This window comes from Pristiophorus japonicus, chromosome 22 (genome assembly GCF_044704955.1).
Source record: "Pristiophorus japonicus isolate sPriJap1 chromosome 22, sPriJap1.hap1, whole genome shotgun sequence".
Lineage (NCBI taxonomy): Eukaryota > Metazoa > Chordata > Chondrichthyes > Pristiophoridae > Pristiophorus > Pristiophorus japonicus.
The window spans coordinates 8898254-8917143 of NC_091998.1; the positions used below are offsets into that span (position 1 = coordinate 8898254).

General features: G+C 48.7%; 1 protein-coding gene across 1 annotated transcript in view; it reads left to right on the forward strand.

The window, feature by feature from the left end:
- Positions 1–18890, forward strand: part of LOC139235170 (heparan-alpha-glucosaminide N-acetyltransferase-like) — a 245718-nt gene that overhangs the window by 140042 nt on the left and 86786 nt on the right. Inside the window, exons 7-9 of the mRNA XM_070866390.1 lie at positions 4826–4902; positions 7385–7415; positions 14068–14228. Coding sequence (XP_070722491.1) covers positions 4826–4902; positions 7385–7415; positions 14068–14228 — 269 coding nt within the window. The remainder of the gene's footprint in view (positions 1–4825; positions 4903–7384; positions 7416–14067; positions 14229–18890) is intronic.

Below are 18890 nucleotides of genomic sequence, written 5' to 3' on the forward strand. Positions count from 1 at the left end.
TCGTCACTAAGGAATGGCTGGGACAGGATTCGTCCGACAAACGCAGGGCTCATCTCCTGATGATTTGTGGATTCAGGACGTACTCCCTGATGAAGGACCTTCTAGCGCCAGAGAAGCCGGCAGACAAGACTTTTGAAGAGCTCAGTAAGTTGATCGGGGAACACTATAAACCGGCGAGCAGAATGCACACGGCGAGACACCGGTTTTACACGCACCGGCGGCGAGAAGGGCAAAGCGTTCCAAACTTCGTGGCAGACCTCCGGCGACTGGCGAGCCTATGTAAGTTCCCAGATGCTTGCAGAGCGGAGATGCTGCAAGACTTTTTTTATTGAGGGCATCGGGCACACTGGGGTTTTCAGGAAACTGATTGAGACCAAAGACTTGACCCTGGAAACAGCGGCTTTGATGGCCCAGACATTTATCTCAGGGGAGGAAGAGACCAGAATGATGTTTGACAAAAGTCTTGGTTTAAATGCAGCAAATGGACAGGGAGTCAATATTGTTAACGCGGCACACAGTTCTCCAGGCAGACAGGGGCAATCAGACATGCCCAAGCATGTAGTCGAACCCAAAGGGGCAATTCAACAGAGACAATGGCTAGCTGAATGGCGATTCATGCCATCGCAAGGGACAATGCGGCCAGTAATGGGGCCATCGACACCTGTCAATGGTGCAGTTAAGGACAGTTACAGAGACAGTCAGAGACGATCGACTGGTAATGGACCTTTTGTTTCCAAAAGCGGCTCATGTTGGAGGTGTGGAGGCAAACACACAGCAAGAGCTTGCAGGTATCAGCAATATACCTGCAGAAATTGCAACGTCAGCGGTCACTTGGCGCGTATGTGCAGGAAGCCTGCAGCCAGGTTGATGTACGAGGAGGACGGGCCCGATGTAAGCCCTACGAGGCCAAATGGACATTGGGAAAATCGCTGGAAGCTGAAGTTCAGCGAGTTCATGTGGAGCACATATACAGTTCATACACCAGGACGCCACCGATAATGATGAAAGTGCTCCTCAATGGCATCCCAGTATCAATGGAGCTAGACACGGGGGCCAGCCAGTCCCTGATGAGTATCAAACAGTTCGACAAGTTGTGGGTGTCCAAGGCCAGGAGGCCAAAATTATTGCCGATTGACGCACAGCTGCGGACATATACAAAGGAGATCATTCCGGTGCAAGGCAGCGCCACGGTAGTCGTGACCCACAAAGATTGGGAGAACAGGTTGCCACTCTGGATTGTCCCGGGGGTCGGTCCCGCACTGCTGGGGAGGAGTTGGCTTGCTGTCATGAACTGGAAATGGGGCGATGCCAATGCAATTTCTTCTGTGGAGCGAATATCATGCTCACAGATCCTGGACAAATTTGACTCACTATTTCAACCCGGCATCGGCACTTTCATAGGGACCGAGGTAGTGATTCACATAAACCCGGACACCAGGCCAGTACACCAGAAGGCCAGAGCGGTGCCGTACGTGATGCGGGAAAAGATAGAAGGCGAATTGGACCGCCTGCTGAGGGAAGGCATCATCTCGCCAGTCGAATTCAGTGACTGGGCGAGCCCGATTGTGCCGGTGTTCAAGGCAGATGGGTCGGTCAGGATATGTGGTGATTACAAGGCCACCATCAATCGGGTGTCACTCCAAGACCAGTACCCGCTACCGAGAGCGGAGGACCTCTTTGCGACGCTATCCGGTGGTAAACTTTTTTCAAAATTGGACCTGACCTCAGCTTACATGACCCAGGAGCTGGCGAGTGAGTCGAAGAAGCTGACCACCATCACAACACACAAGGGGTTGTTTGAGTACAACAGATGTCCGTTCGGGATTCGCTCGGCCGCCGCAATGTTTCAACGAAACATGGAAAGTCTCCTCAAGTCGATTCCAAGGACGGTGGTTTTTCAAGACGACATCCTCATCACAGGTTGCGATACTGAAGAACATCTCCACAACCTGGAGGAGGTGCTACGCAGACTAGACCGTGTAGGTCTGCGACTGAAAAAGGCGAAGTGTGTTTTCCTAGCTCCAGAGGTAGAATTCCTGGGGATGAGGGTAGCAGCAGATGGGATCAGACCTACTGCGTCCAAAATGGAAGAGATCAAGAGAGCACCCAGACCCCGTAACACGACGGAGCTGCGTTCGTTCCTGGGGCTCCTGAACTATTTTGGTAACTTTCTTCCCAAATTGAGCCCGCTGTTAGAGCCGCTACACGTGCTCCTAGGCAAAGATCACGAATGGGTCTGGGGAGACAGCCAGGAAAGGGCTTTTGATAGAGCACGCAATTTGTTATGTTCCAACAATCTGTTAATGCTACATGACCCATGTAAGAAACTTGTTTTAACGTGCGATGCGTCGTCCTATGGGGTCGGGTGTGTGTTGCAGCATGTTAATGCCAAGGGTCAGTTACAGCCGGTAGCTTATACCTCCAGAAGTCTGTCCCAGGCAGAAAGGGACTATGGGATGGTAGAAAAGGAAGCGCTAGCATGTGTTCGGCAGGAAATTTGAGCTGGAGACAGGTCACAAACCCCTAACGTCTCTTTTGGCCGTCAACAAGGCCATAAATGCGAATGCGTCGGCCCGCATACAGAGGTGGGCACTCACGTTAGCCGCCTATGACTATACAATTCGGCACAGACCGAGCACTGAAAACTGTGCCGATGCACTCAGCAGGCTCCCACTAGCCACCACTGAGGGGGCAACCGAGCATGCTGCTGAGATGGTCATGGCTGTTGAAGCTTTCGAAAGCGAAGGCTCACCCGTGACAGCCCGTCAGATCAAAGTCTGGACAAATAGAGACCCTCAATTGTCTCTAGTCAAGAAATGTGTCCTGAATGGGGACTGGGCAGCCACGTACAGGGCAAGCCCTGAGGAATTTAAACCATTTCACAGACGCAAGGATGAACTCTCGATTCAGGCAGATTGCCTACTATGGGGTAACCGAGTAGTCATGCCCCAGATGGGCAGAGAGGTGTTCATCCGAGAACTCCACAATGAGTACCCGGGCATTGACATGATGAAGGCAATTGCCAGGTTTGGTGGCCAGGGATAGACGCAGACCTGGAACTTTGTGTTCGCTGATGCAACACATGTGCCTAGCTGGGCAATGCGCCCAGGGAAGCCCCCCCTTAGCCCCTGGTCCTGGCCCGCCAAGCCATGGTCACGCATCCATGTGGACCACGCAGGTCCTTTCATGGGAAAAATGTTTTTGGTTATAGTCGACGCCTACTCCAAATGGATCGAGTGTGACATTCTCAATTCAAGCACATCCTCTGCCACGGTAGAAAGTCTATGGGCAATGTTCGCCGCCCATGGTCTACCGGACGTCTTGGTCAGCGACAATGGCCCGTGCTTTACAAGCATTCAATTCCAGGAAATCATGGCAAGAAATGGTATCAACCATGTCAGAACGGCACCGTTCAAGCAGGCCTCAAACGGCCAGGCGGAACGAGCAGTGCAGATAATCAAACAGGAGATGCTCAGAATCCAAGGGGGTTCCCTACAAAGCCGCTTATCACGCCTCCTGTTGGCCAATAGATCCTGACCACACTCGCTCACAGGGGTTCCACCTGCAGAGCTGCTAATGAAAAGGATGCTCAAAACCAGGTTATCTCTTATACACTCCAAAACGTTAGTTTGGAGGTGCAGCAGGTAATCAGGAAGGCGAATGGAATGTTGGCCTTCATTGCGAGAGGGATGGAGTATAAAAGCAGGGAGGTCCTGCTGCAACTGTACAGGGTATTGGTAAGGCCGCACCTGGAGTACTGCGTGCAGTTTTGGTCACCTTACTTAAGGAAGGATTTACTAGCTTTGGAGGGGGTACAGAGACGATTCACTAGGCTGATTCCGGAGATAAGGGGGTTACCTTATGATGATAGATTGAGTAGACTGGGTCTTTACTCGTTGGAGTTCAGAAGGATGAGGGGTGATCTTATAGAAACATTTAAAATATTGAAAGGGAGAGACAAGATAGAGGCAGAGAGGTTGTTTCCACTGGTCGGGGAGACTAGAACTAGGGGGCACAGCCTCAAAATACGGGGGAGCTAATTTAAAACCGAGTTGAGAAGGAATTTCTTCTCCCAGAGGGTTGTGAATCTGTGGAATTCTCTGCCCAAGGAAGCAGTTGAGGCTAGCTCATTGAATGTATTCAAATCACAGATAGATAGATTTTTAACCAATAAGGGAATTAAGGGTTATGGGGAGCGGGCAGGTAAGTGGAGCTGAGTCCACGGCCAGATCAGCCATGATCTTATTGAGTGGCGGAGCAGGCTCGAGGGGCTAGATGGTCTACTCCTGTTCCTAATTCTTATGTTCTTATGATCACCCCACGATGAAAGAAATTGTTGAGAGCAGGCGCCGGTCACAATATGACTACCATGACGGAATGCGAGGGCGCGATGTATTGATGTCAATGACCCTGTCTTTGTCCTCAACTACGCTGCAGGCCCTCCAACCCCACAACCCCCGAGATGTCTGCGCTCCTCTAATTCTGCCCTCCTGAGCATCCCTGATTTATAATCGCTCAACCATTGATGGCCGTGTCTTTTGCTGCTGAGGCCACAAGCTCTGGAACTTCCTGCCTAAACCTCTCTACCTCACTTTTCTCCTTCAAGACGCTCCTTAAAACCTACCTCTTTGACCAAGCTTTTGGTCACCTGCGCTAATTTCTACTTATGCGGCTTGGTGTCAAATTTTTATCACATAATACTCCTGTGAAGTGCCTTATAACGTTTCACTATGTTAAAGGTGCTATATAAATACAGGTTGTTGTTGTTGTTGGGTTCATATTCGAAATGCTGGTTTAACATATCTCCCCATCTGTGTGTTTACAGTTTGGCACTAACTGTCATGGTCTTTGTCAACTATGGAGGTGGCGGCTACTGGTTCTTTGAACATGCCCCGTGGAATGGTATTGTAATCATTTTACTTTTGGTTTGCATTACCGTACAAGAAATTCAGTCTGCATAAAATATTATTGATATTCAGCGCTGTGTTGCACAGATAGTCGAGGAGCTCTGCCTATCGTGCAATCAGCATTGTTACTGACTCAATTTCAAGCTCGTTGCTGGCATTGAGACTAGGTGATTGCGGAGACTTTCAGTTAAAGGTTTTGTACAGCCTCTTACAGAATTGAGGTTCAGTTATTTCTTTGATTTTTTTTCACCCAACCATTAATACTCCTCCCGCCCCCGCCCCGCCCTCCCCCTCAGATAATCTATTTACATATCTTTTTTTGACTGCCAAATCTTTCTGCTGGCATCCAGGAACAGAGGAAGTTAGAAACACAAGAAGTAAGAACATAAGAAGTAGGAGCAGGAGTCGGCCATAAGGCCCCTCGAGCCTGCTCCGCCTTTCAATAAGATCATGATCATGGACTCAGCTCCATTTCCCCGCCCGCTCCCCATAACCCTTGACTCCCTTATCGCTCAAAAATCTGTCTATCTCCACCTTAAATATATTCAATGACCCAGCCTCCGCAGCTCTCTGAGGCAGAGAATTCCACAGATTCACGACTCTCTGAGAGAAAAAATTCCTGCTCATCTCCGTTTTAAATGGGTGGCCTCTTATACTGAAACTATGCCCCCTAGTTCCAGATTCCCCCACGAGGGACAAAATTGAGATCAAAAGAGGGGTGCAGAATGCAGCAGCTGTATTTGCACCGCAGTTTATCACGTGTCAGAAATGTCTCCAAGCACTGCACACACAATGGAGTGTGCCGACTGTTGTTTAGGCGAAGCAGAGATTCGCTCAGAGAGCGAGAGACAAGCAAAGAGATGGAGATAGAAAGGGACACCCGGTGACAAGGCTCATCTGTTAACTGACATGTCTGGGCTTGATTTAATTTTTTTTTAACCCGTCCCTCACCGCGTCTCCGCATTGTCCGCCTGACAGGAGAGGGGATGAACTGGATGGTGGATGTTTCCATAGCTGTCTCGATGCTGCTGTGCTTCAGGCTGGGAGATCCATTCAGCTGGTGTCGTTAATGTAATGTATTTGCTTCATGTGTTCTTTGCTTAAGAAATCAAAGCAACACATCACCACTAAGAACTAGTTGGTTTATTAACAAAGGTTTAACAATCACACTGCACATTACCAGTTCATCCACCAGGCTCACAACCACCTGCCTCATCGTGGATTCCCCGAACCCAACTGGCTGGGGTTTTATTGAGTCTTCTGAGCATCATGTGACTGGCTAAGCCACTCCCACTCAACAGCTCTACAACTATTTTAATTAAACAATAAAACCGAGTGCCCCCTTATTAAAGGGACACCAGAACCAACAAATTAACAGATAAAACTTTGTGAACCTTAAATGGTCAAACTAAAATGTGGTTGCCCGGGGTGATGATGCACTCCAGTCCCTCCAGCGCCCACCTCTCGCGGAAGGCCGCGAGCGTACCGTTGGACAGCGCGTGCTCCATCTCCAGGGACACCCTGGCGCGAGCGTATCAACAGCTCTACAAAGCTGTGAGCATCCTCACCGGTGTGTACATTTTACAGTTACTGCCACAGATTATTTCCCCCTTACCAAAATGGAGCCTCGCTGATGTCACACGGCAGGTCACATCACCTTGGGCCGTGGCCAAGAACTGTATATAAAAAAAAAAACATCTGGAAGCCAGTCCAGTTTGGTGCCCTGGGAAAGGCTGGAATTCTCAGCTCTCCAAATACTAGTCGAATGCTGTGCAGCAGCAGGTACAAGGCATTAGACTTTGCGATGTCTAATGCAGTGAAAATTGCATGCACAGCACTGAAAGTACAACCTCCTGTCCATTGGATCAAAGTAATTCTCTCCTGGAAGCAATAAATCAAAAATTATTCAAGAATTAATATTCACCAGAGGTCTGCAACCTGAGTCTCTGGTATTATTGATCCTCGTATTCCTGAAGGTTTTAGACCTCAAGTCAATTTTGCAGGAAGCATAAGCTTGCAGGCCATACACTAAACATCCAATTACTACATACAGTACTCGGCAGGAAGCTTAATAAATCTTTCTTTGAGGCGGGGTGGGGGGATTGCATGTTCTAATGCCAAGATGGACACTGGAATAAATGTGTAATTGGTGCAGAGTAGAAGCTGAACGTTTATGAAACAAGACCCTGCAGCCCCCCCCGCCATCAGTTGCTAATCTCGCTGGTTCCACTGGAGGGAGACGATGAGGGGAGGCCCGGTGCTTCCAGTCAGGGCAAGAGTTAGAAGACTGAAGGAACGGGGGAAGAGACGAGAGGCTTTTGAAGATGGGGAGAGATGTAGAGAGGGGGTGGATGGGGAAGGTGATGTGGCATTATGGCCGAATAAAAGCTATGGAAATCTGAGAAAAGTGCAGAAATCTAGCATGTCTGTCACTTTGTGTGTACTCTTTATAAAACTCTTTATTTCATCTCTTGCAGGATTGACTATTGCTGACCTCGTGATGCCTTGGTAAGCAATAATGGAGTATAAAACTGTCTATGCATTCGTACCAACAATTCTCATTGCATTAAGACAGTGACTACACTTAAAAAGTACTTCATTGGCTGTAAAGCACTTTGAGACGTCCGGTGGTTATGAAAAGCGCTGTAGAAATCCAAGTCTGTCTTTCTTTTGTCCATGGTTGCAGCCCAGTTGCATGATGTTTTTATTATACATTTATACATCTGGCTTCAACAAAAACTGCAAACTCCAAAGTGAGATGGGAACAGTCCTGTGATGGACTGTGTTATCAGCAGCAATGCACGATGATTGATGTGTGCACCTTGATAGACGATGTGATTCTAAAGGGCAATCAACAGTTGGATCATCTTGCCAGGAAAAATGGTTGACTTAGCTCATTGAAGAAGCAGCTGGATGTGATGATGGGATGACTGTAGGGTTGCTATTCTCACCATCATCATAGGCAGTCCCTCGAAATTGAGGAAGACTTGCTTCCACACTAATAGTGAGTTCTCAGATGACTGAACAGTCCAATACAGGAATTACAGTCTCTGCCAAGGTGGGACAGACAGTGGTTGGAGGAGAGGGTGGGTGGGTGGGTGGGTTTGCCGCACGCTCCTTCCGCTGCCTGCGCTTGGTTTCTGCATGCTCTCGGCGACAAGACTCGAGGTGCTCAGCACCCTCCCAGATGCTCTTCCTCCACTTAGGGTGGTCTTTGGCCAGGAACTCCCAGGTGTCGGTGGGGATGTTGCACTTTATCAAGGAGGCTTTGAGGGTGTCCTTGAAACGTTTCCTCTGCCCATCTGGGGCTTGCTTGCCGTGTAGTAATTCCGAGTAGAGCGTTTGTTTTGGGAGTCTTGTGTCGGGCATGCAGACAATGTGGCCCGCCCAACGGAGCTGGTCGAGTGCGGTCAGTGCTTCGATGCTGGGGATGTTGGCCTGATCGAGGACACTGACGTTGGTGCGTCTGTCCTCCCAGGAGATTTGCAGGATCTTGCGGAGACATCGTTGGTGGTATTTCTCCAGCAATTTGAGGTGTCTACTGCACATGGTCCACGTCTCTGGGCCATACAGGAGAGCGGGAGGATGGGATCAGACAAGATGGAGAACCTTGTTCAGCTGAAATCTCAGGTTGGAGGTCCTTGTTGGGTAAAGCCACATTTCTGATTTTGCAGCAATATAGAAGAATGATCTAGAAAGAAAGAATGAACTTCGACTGACATAAGGTCTGATTCCGCCCTCAGGGAGTCAAGCATTTCACATCCAATGATTTATGTTTGAAGTGTTGTTATTTGCACAAAGACAGTAGCCAATTGTGTACAGCAAAATCTCACAAACAACAGATGAGCTGAATGAACAATCAGTCAGTTTTTCTGATGGAGGTGTTTGGTTGGTTGAGGGAGGGATGTTTCCCGGGCAATTGAACAAAGGGCTGGCTCCTACCTAAGTTCTGCCATGTGAACATAGGAACAGGAGGAGGCCAATTAGCCCCTCGAGCCTGGTCCGCCATTCAATGAGATCATGGCAGATCTGTGACCTAACTCCCTCTACCCGCCTTTGGCCCCCTATCCTTTAATACCTTTGGTTAACAAAAATCTATCAATCTCAGATTTAAAATGAACAATTGTCCTAGCATTCTATGCAAGGAAGAGAGTTTCAAACTCTCTCTTGAGAAAGTTTGCAGATGAGAGTTCCAAACCTCTATCACCCTTTGCTATAGAAGTGTTTCCTAACTTCAGAGCGAAACATTTCTATAGCGCCTTTCATGACCACCGGACGTCCCAAAGCGCTTTACAGCCAATGAGGTACTTTTGGAGTTTAGTCACTGTTGTAATGTGGCAAACGCGGCAGCCAACGCAATACTCTTGCTGTGGCATAACTAGTGTTTTATACAGTTCAAGCATAACCTCCCTGCTCTTGTATTCAGTGCCCCGGCTAATAAAGGCAAGTATTCCGTATACCTTCTCAACCACCTTATCCACCTGGCCTGCTACCTTTAGGGATCTGTGGCCGTGCACTCCAAGGGAACTTGAAGAGGGACAAGATTGTTTTTGCAAGACTTGTGTGGATGAGGTATTCCACACGCTGCTGCATTGTGTCCAACAGAGCCACGGGAAGTGGTGCTCGCCCCAGACTGGGCTGGACCAGAGCTGTGCAAACAACAAATCATAGTAGCTAATCTATTGCTGAGTATGATGTCAAAAAGTTAGATAACGGAGCGAAGGACAATCAGGGTCCTGTCTCAGTACGATTGTGGTTATGATACAGTCTGGTGGTCAATAAAGCACTTTAAAAAGATTGAGACAGTCACAGGCAGAGAATTATTATCCACTTCACAAACCATTAACATTAATGGCATACATTGTGGAGATACGTTAGATGGAGCTTAACCAGCTCCACAATAGTTGATTTACCGAGGGATTGTGGACGTCACAGTGTGGCACTAATGAGAGTTGACTCAAGATAAACACAATCCAGAAGAAGAAAGACTTGCATTTATAAAGCACCTCATCACATCTTTCAACACTGCCTCCAAGTGCTTCACGTGCAATGAATTACTCTGAAGTACCGGTCTGTTATTGCCCAGGTGAGCAGCAATAGCAGCAAGATCCTGCAGCCAGCAACAAGATGACAAACCGGTTCATCTGTTTTGTGGTTGGTGCAGATTGAAGGGGGAATGTTGGCCAGGACACCCAGTGAACCTTCTCCCCCCACTCTTTGGTTTAATATCGCATCTGAAGAAGACAGTTCTGATGCTGAAGCGCTCCCTCAACAGCACTGCAGTGTCAGCCAACGTTCCCTTTAAGCTGCGCGACAGTGCAGCGCTCTGCAGCTCCTGCGCTGCCTGATAGAAAGAAAAAAAGACAGACTTGCATTTATATAGCGCCTTTCGCGACCACCAGACGTCTCAAAGCCCTTTACAGCCAATTAGGTACCTTTGGAGTGCAGTCACTGTTGTAATGTGGGAAACGCGGCAGCCAATTTGCGCACAGCAAGCTCCCACAAACAGCAATGTGATAATGACCACATAATCTTGTTTTTTTTGTTATGTTGATTGAGGGATAAATATTGGCCCCAGGACACCGGGGATAACTCCCCTGCTCTTCTTCGAAATAGTGCCGTTGGATCTTTTACGTCCACCTGAGAGAGCAGACAGGGCCTCGGTTTAACGTCTCATCCGAAAGACGGCACCTCCAACAGTGCGGCGCTCCCTCAGCACTGCACTGGGAGTGTCAGCCTAGATTTATGTGCTCAAGTTCCTGGAGTGGGACTCAAACCTTCTGACCCACTTTTAAATAGAAAAACTGTGCATGCGCGGAACATTGCTTACAGCCCAGATTATAGGATCATAGAATAGTACCACATTCGGCCCATCGAGTCTGCGCTGGCTCTTTTGAAGAGCAGTCCACTCAGTCCCATTCCCCCGCTCTTTCCCCGTATCCCGGCAATTTTATCTCCTTCAAGTATTTGTCAAATTCCCGTTTGAAGGCTGCTATTGAATCTGCCTCCGCCGCCCTATCAGGCAGCGCGTTCCAGATCCTAACCACTCGTTGCGTAAAAAAGTTTTTCCTCATGTCGCCTCTGGCTCATGAGGTATTCCTGGAGCGGGAGTCAAAGCCACGACCTTGTGACCCAGAGAAAACCACTGCCAATTGACGAAAACAGACACCCCTCAGCCAAAATACAGACAGTAACTAGAAAAATAAAATGCTGGTACAAACATATCATTCTTCATTTCCTGTTCCGAGGCTTAACTGCTTCTATTAAACATAATTTCTGATCCAGCTAGGAACAGAATTCTCTGAATACTCATTACACCAATCAGCAATGAGAGAAGCTCCAAGCTGCTGTTGTGAAGATCAGTGACTGTGTTTATTTAACAAAGCGCTATGACTTGTTTTATTATTGCAAAATAATCAATTGATAAAGATTTTTTTTAAATTTCAGACAACAGACTCGGTCCAAACCCATAGTTTGGCCGATTGCTTGCCATGGTCTTGTACCTTTAGTAACTGCAGTTTCTTTTGTTGGAATGAGTTATATTCCACGAGAACATTTTTGGCCTTAAATTTAGGTCGTCTGAATGTTAGCACATGAATTTTTAACACACTCATAAAGAATTTCTTTCTCCGCTATTTTAACAGGGGATTGACGGCTCATCTTCGAGCCATTCCTTCAGTGAGCCTGTTGAGTGATCCAACCTTTCAACAAACCAAACATTGATTGAGTCTCCAGAGTGAGACCTTCTCTGAAACAGCCTAACCCTTTGAACTTCCTGAGCGATGCCCATTCTGGACAAGCTAGCCCTTTATTCAGCCTCCTAAATGATGTTCCCTTTGAATAAACCAGACGTGTAATGAATCTCTGGAATGGTTCCTTCTCTGAATCAAACCGTTCCTTTGGTTAGCCTCCTGACTGAAGCTCCCTCTGAATAGGCTCCGCCCTCCTGACTGACCGTCTGAATAGGCCCTCCTGACTGTCTTCCCTCTGAATTGGCCCCGCCCTCCTGACTGACTTCCCTCTGAATAGGCACCGCCCTCCTGACTGACCCTCTGAATAGACCCCACCCTCCTGACTGACCCCCTGAATAGGACACGCCCTCCCGACTGACCCCTGAACAAGCCCCGCCCTCCTGACTGACTTCCCTCTGAATAGGCCCCACCCTCCTGACTGACCCCCTGAATAGACCCCGCCCTCTCAACCGACCCCCTGAATAGGCCCCGACCTCCTGACTGACCCCCTGAATAGACCCCGCCCTCCTGACTGACCACCCCCTGAGTAGGCCCCACCCTCCCAACTGACCTCACTCTGAATAGACCTATCCTCCCTCTCAATAAAAAGTACTTGGATGTGCACTTGAAGTGCCGTAACCTACAGGGCTATGGACCAAGAGCTGGAAAGTGGGATTAGGCTGGATAGCTCTTGGTCGGCCACTGCAGACACGATGGGCCGAAATGGCCTCCTTCCGTGCTGTAAATTTCTGTGACTCTATGAATAGGCCTGGCCTTTAGTGGGCCTCCTGATTAACACTTTAAATTATCCAAATGTTTGATGAAGTTCTGAAGCACCTTGTCTGAAACAAGCCCACCGTTCATAGGACCAAAAACAGACCATGTTGGACACAATCAGCCGGTTTGTCAGCATCTGTGGAGCGAACGGACCAGTTAATGTTTCAGGGACAATCTTTCACCAGAACTAACAGTTCAAAGCTGCCGGAGTGGCTGAGTGTAACCAGCATTTTCTGCATTTCTTTCCGATTTCCAATACTTCTTTCTTTCAAATTTTCATTGAGCCTCCTGAATGATGCTGTCTCTCAGAAAACCAACCTATGTAGAGCTTCCTGAGTGGCACTCCCTCCGAACACAACCAGCCCTTTAATAAACCCCCTGAGCAGCACTCCCTGTGCACATTCTCATTAACAACGAAGGCAAAATAAGGTTGATATCACAAACGTCAGAAAAAGCTGACAATTTTTGACACACGCAAAATTAACCTTTTTTTTCCCAAATATACGGACCTAGAAATTCATCTCGAGTGGGGCGCAAACTGGACGTTGTTCAATCAGCCGCTGTTATACGCATGCACCTGATATCTGAAGACACTTTACTAGGCCCAAATCTCCACCTTACAATTCAGCACAAAACCCGATTCACAGACATTTCCATTTGTCTCCTGCCGCACTCTAATGTAGCTTGGCCCACGTGGGCTTGCAATGGATGATAATGGAAATTGATGTAAACAGTCCATTATTAATGAAACATAAGCTCCTCCGGAGCCAGAAATTTTGGTTTAGTCAGTCTTTTTTTTTATGTTCTTAGTGCAGGGTGAATATTTTGTGCAAACATTTAACGAACTGCGGTGGTTTTATCAAGCTGATGAACTCACACTTGCCATTTGCCTCCTATGCGTGGGACTGCCCTTAAATTGGTCAATATGGACTATTAGATAGAAACCGGGTGCCATACTGTAGGGCTGTCAGTAATCATTTTTAGGAAATGTTTTTTTTATTTGTTCCGGGATGTGGACGTCACTGGCAAGGCCAGCATTTATTGCCCATCCCTAATTGCCCTCATCCATGCCTTTGTTACCTCCAGACTTGACTATTCCAACGCACTCCTGGCTGGCCTCCCACATTCTACCCACGTAAACTAGAGGTGATCCAAAACTCGGCAGCCCGTGTCCTAACTCGCACCAAGTCCCACTCACCCATCACCCCCTGTGCTCGCCGACCTACATTGGCTCCCGGTTAAGCAACGCCTCGATTTCAAAATTCTCATCCTTGTTTACAAATCCCTCCATGGCCTCGCCCCTCCCTATCTCTGTAATCTCCTACAGCCCCACAACCCCCCCCCCCCCCCAAGATGTCTGCGCTCCTCTAATTCTGCCCTCTTGAGCATCCCTGATTATAATCGCTCAACCATCGGTGGCCGTGCCTTCTGTTGCCTGGGTCCCAAGCTCCATCCCTAAACCTCTCCGCCTCTCTACCTCACTTTCCTCCGTCAAGACGCTCCTTAAAACCAACCTCTTTGACTAAGCCCTACCCTAATTTCGATTGTGTGGCTCCGCCAGGCACACTGTCCATCAGCTTGGGCCTTTCTCGTTGGGATGCATCCAATCAAAAAGTGTATGCGACATCGAGTAATTTGTGATCTGTTCTCAGGTTTGTGTTCATCATTGGTACGTCTGTGGCCTTGTCCTTCGGCGCCATGCTACGCCGGGGCATTCACCGACTGCAGTTGTTGCGGAAGGTTACCTGGAGAACCATCATCCTGCTGCTAATTGGAGCCTTTTATATCAACTACGGCCCAGCCGATGGCCCTCGTAAGTACGCGAGCTCAATCCTCTGGTGTGTGGCTGTGCTGTTCAAACTGGACTGAACACTCCTGTGCTTCTGATGCTGCAAAGAAAGAAGAAAACGTCAACCGGGGCTGAGTGGGCAGCACTCTCGCCTCTGAGTCAGAAGGTTGTGGGTTCAAGTCCCACGAAGGGACTTGAGCACAAAAATCTCGGCTGACACTCCCGGTGCAGTGCTGAGGGAGTGCTGCACTGTCAGAGGTGCCGTCTTTCGGATGAGACGTTAAACCGAGGCCCCGTCTGCTCTCTCAGGCGGAGGTAAAAGATCCCACGGCACTATTTCGAAGACGAGCAGGGGAGTTATCCCCAGTGTCCTGGGGCCAATATTTATCCCTCAATCAAATAACAAAAACAGATTGGGGCCGATGTTGCCCGGTTTTTTAAGGCCCGTTACTGTCTCGAAGAGGTGATAGCGGGCGGGGGGGGGGGGGTGTAAGGCCTTTCCGACCGAGGGCAGGTGGATGGCGTGACCCATCCACAATTGCCCCCATGCCGGCGGGAGCACGTTTCCGCTGCGGCCTGTGTATCCGCCCCACCCGACGCTCTGCCCCGCACTGACCCCATTCTCCTATTTTCACTTCTTGTGATACAAGGATGTCAACTGAAAGAAAGAGGGACTTGCGTTTATATAGCGACTTTCACGACCACCGCACGTCCCAAAACGCTTTACAGCCAATGAAGTATTTTCAGAGTGTAGTCACTGTCGTATTGTGGGAAACACGACAGCCAATTTGCGCACAGCAAGCTCCCACAAACAACAATGTGATAGTGACCAGATAATCTGTTTTTGTTATGTTGACTGAGGGATAAATATTGGCCCCAGGACACCGAAGAGAACTTCCCTGCTCTTTTTCAAAATAGTGCCATGGGATCTTTTACGTCCACCTGAGAGAGCACCTCGGTTTAACGTCTCATCCAAAAGACGGCACCTCCAACAGTGCAGCACTCCCTCAGCACTGCACTGGGAGTGTCAGCTTAGATTTTTGTGCTCAAGTCCCTGGAGTGGGACTTGAACCGACAACCTTCTGACTCAGAGGCGAGGGTGCTGCCCACTGAGCCACAGCTGAGTAAAAACTAACACCAATAGAGACTAGTCAACACCAGTCAGTTGGTTTGTAAAATGCAATTGGTCAAATTTTGAGCCCAAGAATCTTATGGCAGATTTCATCATCTAAACCAGAGCAGACACTAAAGATGGGAGATAAAACAGATTACAATATTTTCATTTTATTATTGAAGATATTTTTTGCTCTGTTTAAAGTCAGGGATATCAATAACATGAGCTGGTAGAACTATCAGTGAGGATTGAAAAGGCTTGGGACTCTTTCCTCTAGCCTAGATCGGGGGGGTAACTGGAGGTGCAGATTGCCCAGCCCTTAAAGAACCCGCCCGATTATGGGTGAGCGATCGTTGCGTGGGTTTACCGCCAGAGCGGCGATGGCCCTATTGTGTTTGTGCAGAGTTTGCGACCAGTGAGAGGCATCAGTCACAGAAGGTCGCGGGCTGGGATTGTCACATCTTGTTGTCTGGGAAGCTTTGTGTTCCAAACTAGCTGTCGCTCGGTAGCACTGAAAGACCAAAGACGTTGCTGGCTGGGTTTGTCCAGACAGACAGTGTGTTATCAATGTCAGGCATTCCAAAGTGGCTACTTTGGTCTGCAGCACTGCACATTAACGTGCCTTTATTGTACCTCACTCTGCAGAAAGGATAGCGCGCTAATCCAGTTTACAAAAATATTAGTAGCAATAATCTGATTCAGAGAATTCTTGTGAATTATGATCAAATCAACCCAACTATTTGATCCCAGACAGTCATGCGATTTAATGTCAGTCCCAAGGGCAGCAGTGCGTTCTTGCAGTAAAGCATGCTCCATTTAAAGGTCATCATCCCCTCCTCTGGTATCACAAAACCATTCGGCCTGGAGATTGGTTCACTCCTGAATTCGGGTGGGAACCCAGCGGCGATCGATCTGAATCTGGTGAGCAATTGCCCCAAGCGAAATCCGCTCTGTGTTGTACTTGGGACGCGACTGGTGTGCTGGGGTCACGCCCCAAGAGGCAGTACATTTGTCGTGAAGAACACAAAGATTGGCCATTGGGGACACGGGCACAGGACCTACTGGCGGTTCAGGAGGGTGGGGGCGGAGAGCGGCGGAGAGTGGGAGGGGGCGGAGATTGGTGTAATGTATTTGCTTCATGGGTTCTTTGCTTAAGAATTCACAGCAACACATTGCTATTAAGAACTAGTTGGTTTATTAGCAAAGGTTTAACAATCACACGACACATTACCAGTTCATCCACCGGGCTCACAACCACCTGCCCCATCGTGGATCCCCGAACCCAACTGGCTGGGGTTTTATTGAGTCTTGTGAATGGCACGTGACTGGCTAAGCCACTCCCAACTCAACAGCTCCACAAACCTGTGAGCATGCTCACGGGTGCATACATTACAATTCGTTGGGCGCGGAGTTCAGGGGACTAGGGATTGTAAGGGGGAGGGGATCAGGGGCAGGGATTGGGAGGGGGTGGAGATTGGGAGGGGGTGGAGATCGGAGTGGGGATCGGAGCGGGGATCGGGGGTGGGGCGGGGATCGGAAGGGAGTGGAGATCGGGAGGGGGCGGAGATTGTGAGGGGGCGGAGATCAGTGGGTGGAGATCGGAAAGGAGGCGTAGTGGCATCTGGCAGTGCCCGCTGTTTTAATGCGGAGTTAGATCTACTGGGAATGCACCAGGGCTGGAGAACTATAATCATGTGGTAGACCGACCTATCTCGGATCTGCAATGCCTGTGAGTGTGGCTCCCTGCAGGAAGTGTGAGCTGATGTGATTACCTTTCAGGTACATTGTTAAATGTGCAGCAAAAGGTAGCAGCTCATTTCTCCCAGTACTGGGTGTCAGCAGCAATGGGGAGGCAGTATATTTTCGGTCTTTAGCGCCCCACAGGATTTGTCTGCTTCAGTTGTTCAGTGCTCAGTGAAGAATAGCATCGGTGGAAACCAAAATGGGGCAGAGAGGTGGTTCAGTCTGGCTACCTAAAAACACCTTTATATGTGTACCTATGATAAACCGATCAAACATTGTACACTCAGTGATGCGCTTAAGGGCTGTGCTATGTTTGTTGGAACCGGTCAGGAGTATTGTCAGGCTGAATTAATTGGCATTGACTTTTTCAAATCAACACTCTATTCCTCCCCTTAACTTGTCTGACAGAAATTGCATCTGTAAATGTTATGGAGGGTGCGATTTAGTGCACATCTTCCAGCAAAGATGGTTTTTAATTAAGTAATGAGCTGATTTTAATAAATCTCTTGCCGAGAGTGCATCCAAGCCCAGGGTTAATTCTCTATCATAGCAATGATTTATCCGCTGCTGATGTGCTAGTTCTGTCACATGCAGACCGCACTTAATCACACGAGCTGTTTCACTTAAGCATTGTTCTTTTGTGTTGTGTTAAAGTGATGCTCGAAAGGCCTCAGTCCCCCGACGCAGCTCTCCCTGTGTATGTCCGTGTCCAATTCTGATCGATAACGCTAATCGTGAAGGAAGCCCGGTCGTACCAAGACATTAACAGGCATTGTTTCTCATGGACTCATAGAAATTTACAGCGCGGAAGGAGGCCATTTCGGCCCATCGTGTCCGCGCCGGCCGACCAAGAGTCATCCAGTCTAATCCCACTTTCCAGCACCAGGTCCGTAGCCCTGCAGGTTACGGCGCTTCAAGTGCACATCCAAGTACTTTTTAAGTGTGGTGAGGGTTTCTGCCTCTACCACCCTTTCAGGGAATGAGTTCCAAACACCCACTGTCCTCTGGGTGACGAGATCGGCCCTCAAATTCCCTCTAAACCTTCCCCCAATTACTTTAAATCTATGTGCCCTGGTTGATGACCCCTCTGCCAAGGTTTCCAGCAATTAAACATATCGTTCAGTGCTGATAAAACAGCAGTAACCGCGCAGTTGTTGATTCTGGTGACGAGGACACTGGTCTCCGTGTAAAAACAAGCATAGAATCGTGCCCCCACCTCCCAAAACCTCCAGGAACAATTTCAGAACTTGACTTGTGCATCCCCTGTAAAAACCCTGGTCACTGGTCAAAAACAAAGACATACGGAAAGCTTTCCTTTATTAGCCGAGGCATAGAATACAAGAGCAGGGACGTTATCTTAGAATTGTATACAACACGAGTTAGGCCACAGCTTAAGTACTGAGTCTTCTTCTTAGGCAGTCCCTCGTAGCGAGGATGACTTGCTTCCACAGGTGTTTCAATGAAGGACCTAATATTCCAGGTCCCGAACCACATGTTGAAGGGTGGAAGATGCCTGTGCGTGGATTTTTTTAACGTGGGGTGGCCGTTGCACACCAGCCACCACACGGGCTTGACAGAGCTAGGTCTTGGTCCAGTGGCAAGGGTTAACCAAGACGACTAGAGACCAGCTCTTCTGCACGGACCTATTGCGTACACATATTGCAGTGTGGGCAGGCCCGTGCTGCCCCTGGGCCCTCGCCTCTTCTGGGCCCCGAACTTACGCCTCTCCTGGGCCCCGATCACGTCGCTCTATAGGGTATTGATGAGGCCGCACCTGGAGTACTGCGTGCAGTTCTGGTCACCTTACTTAAGGAAGGATATACTAGCTT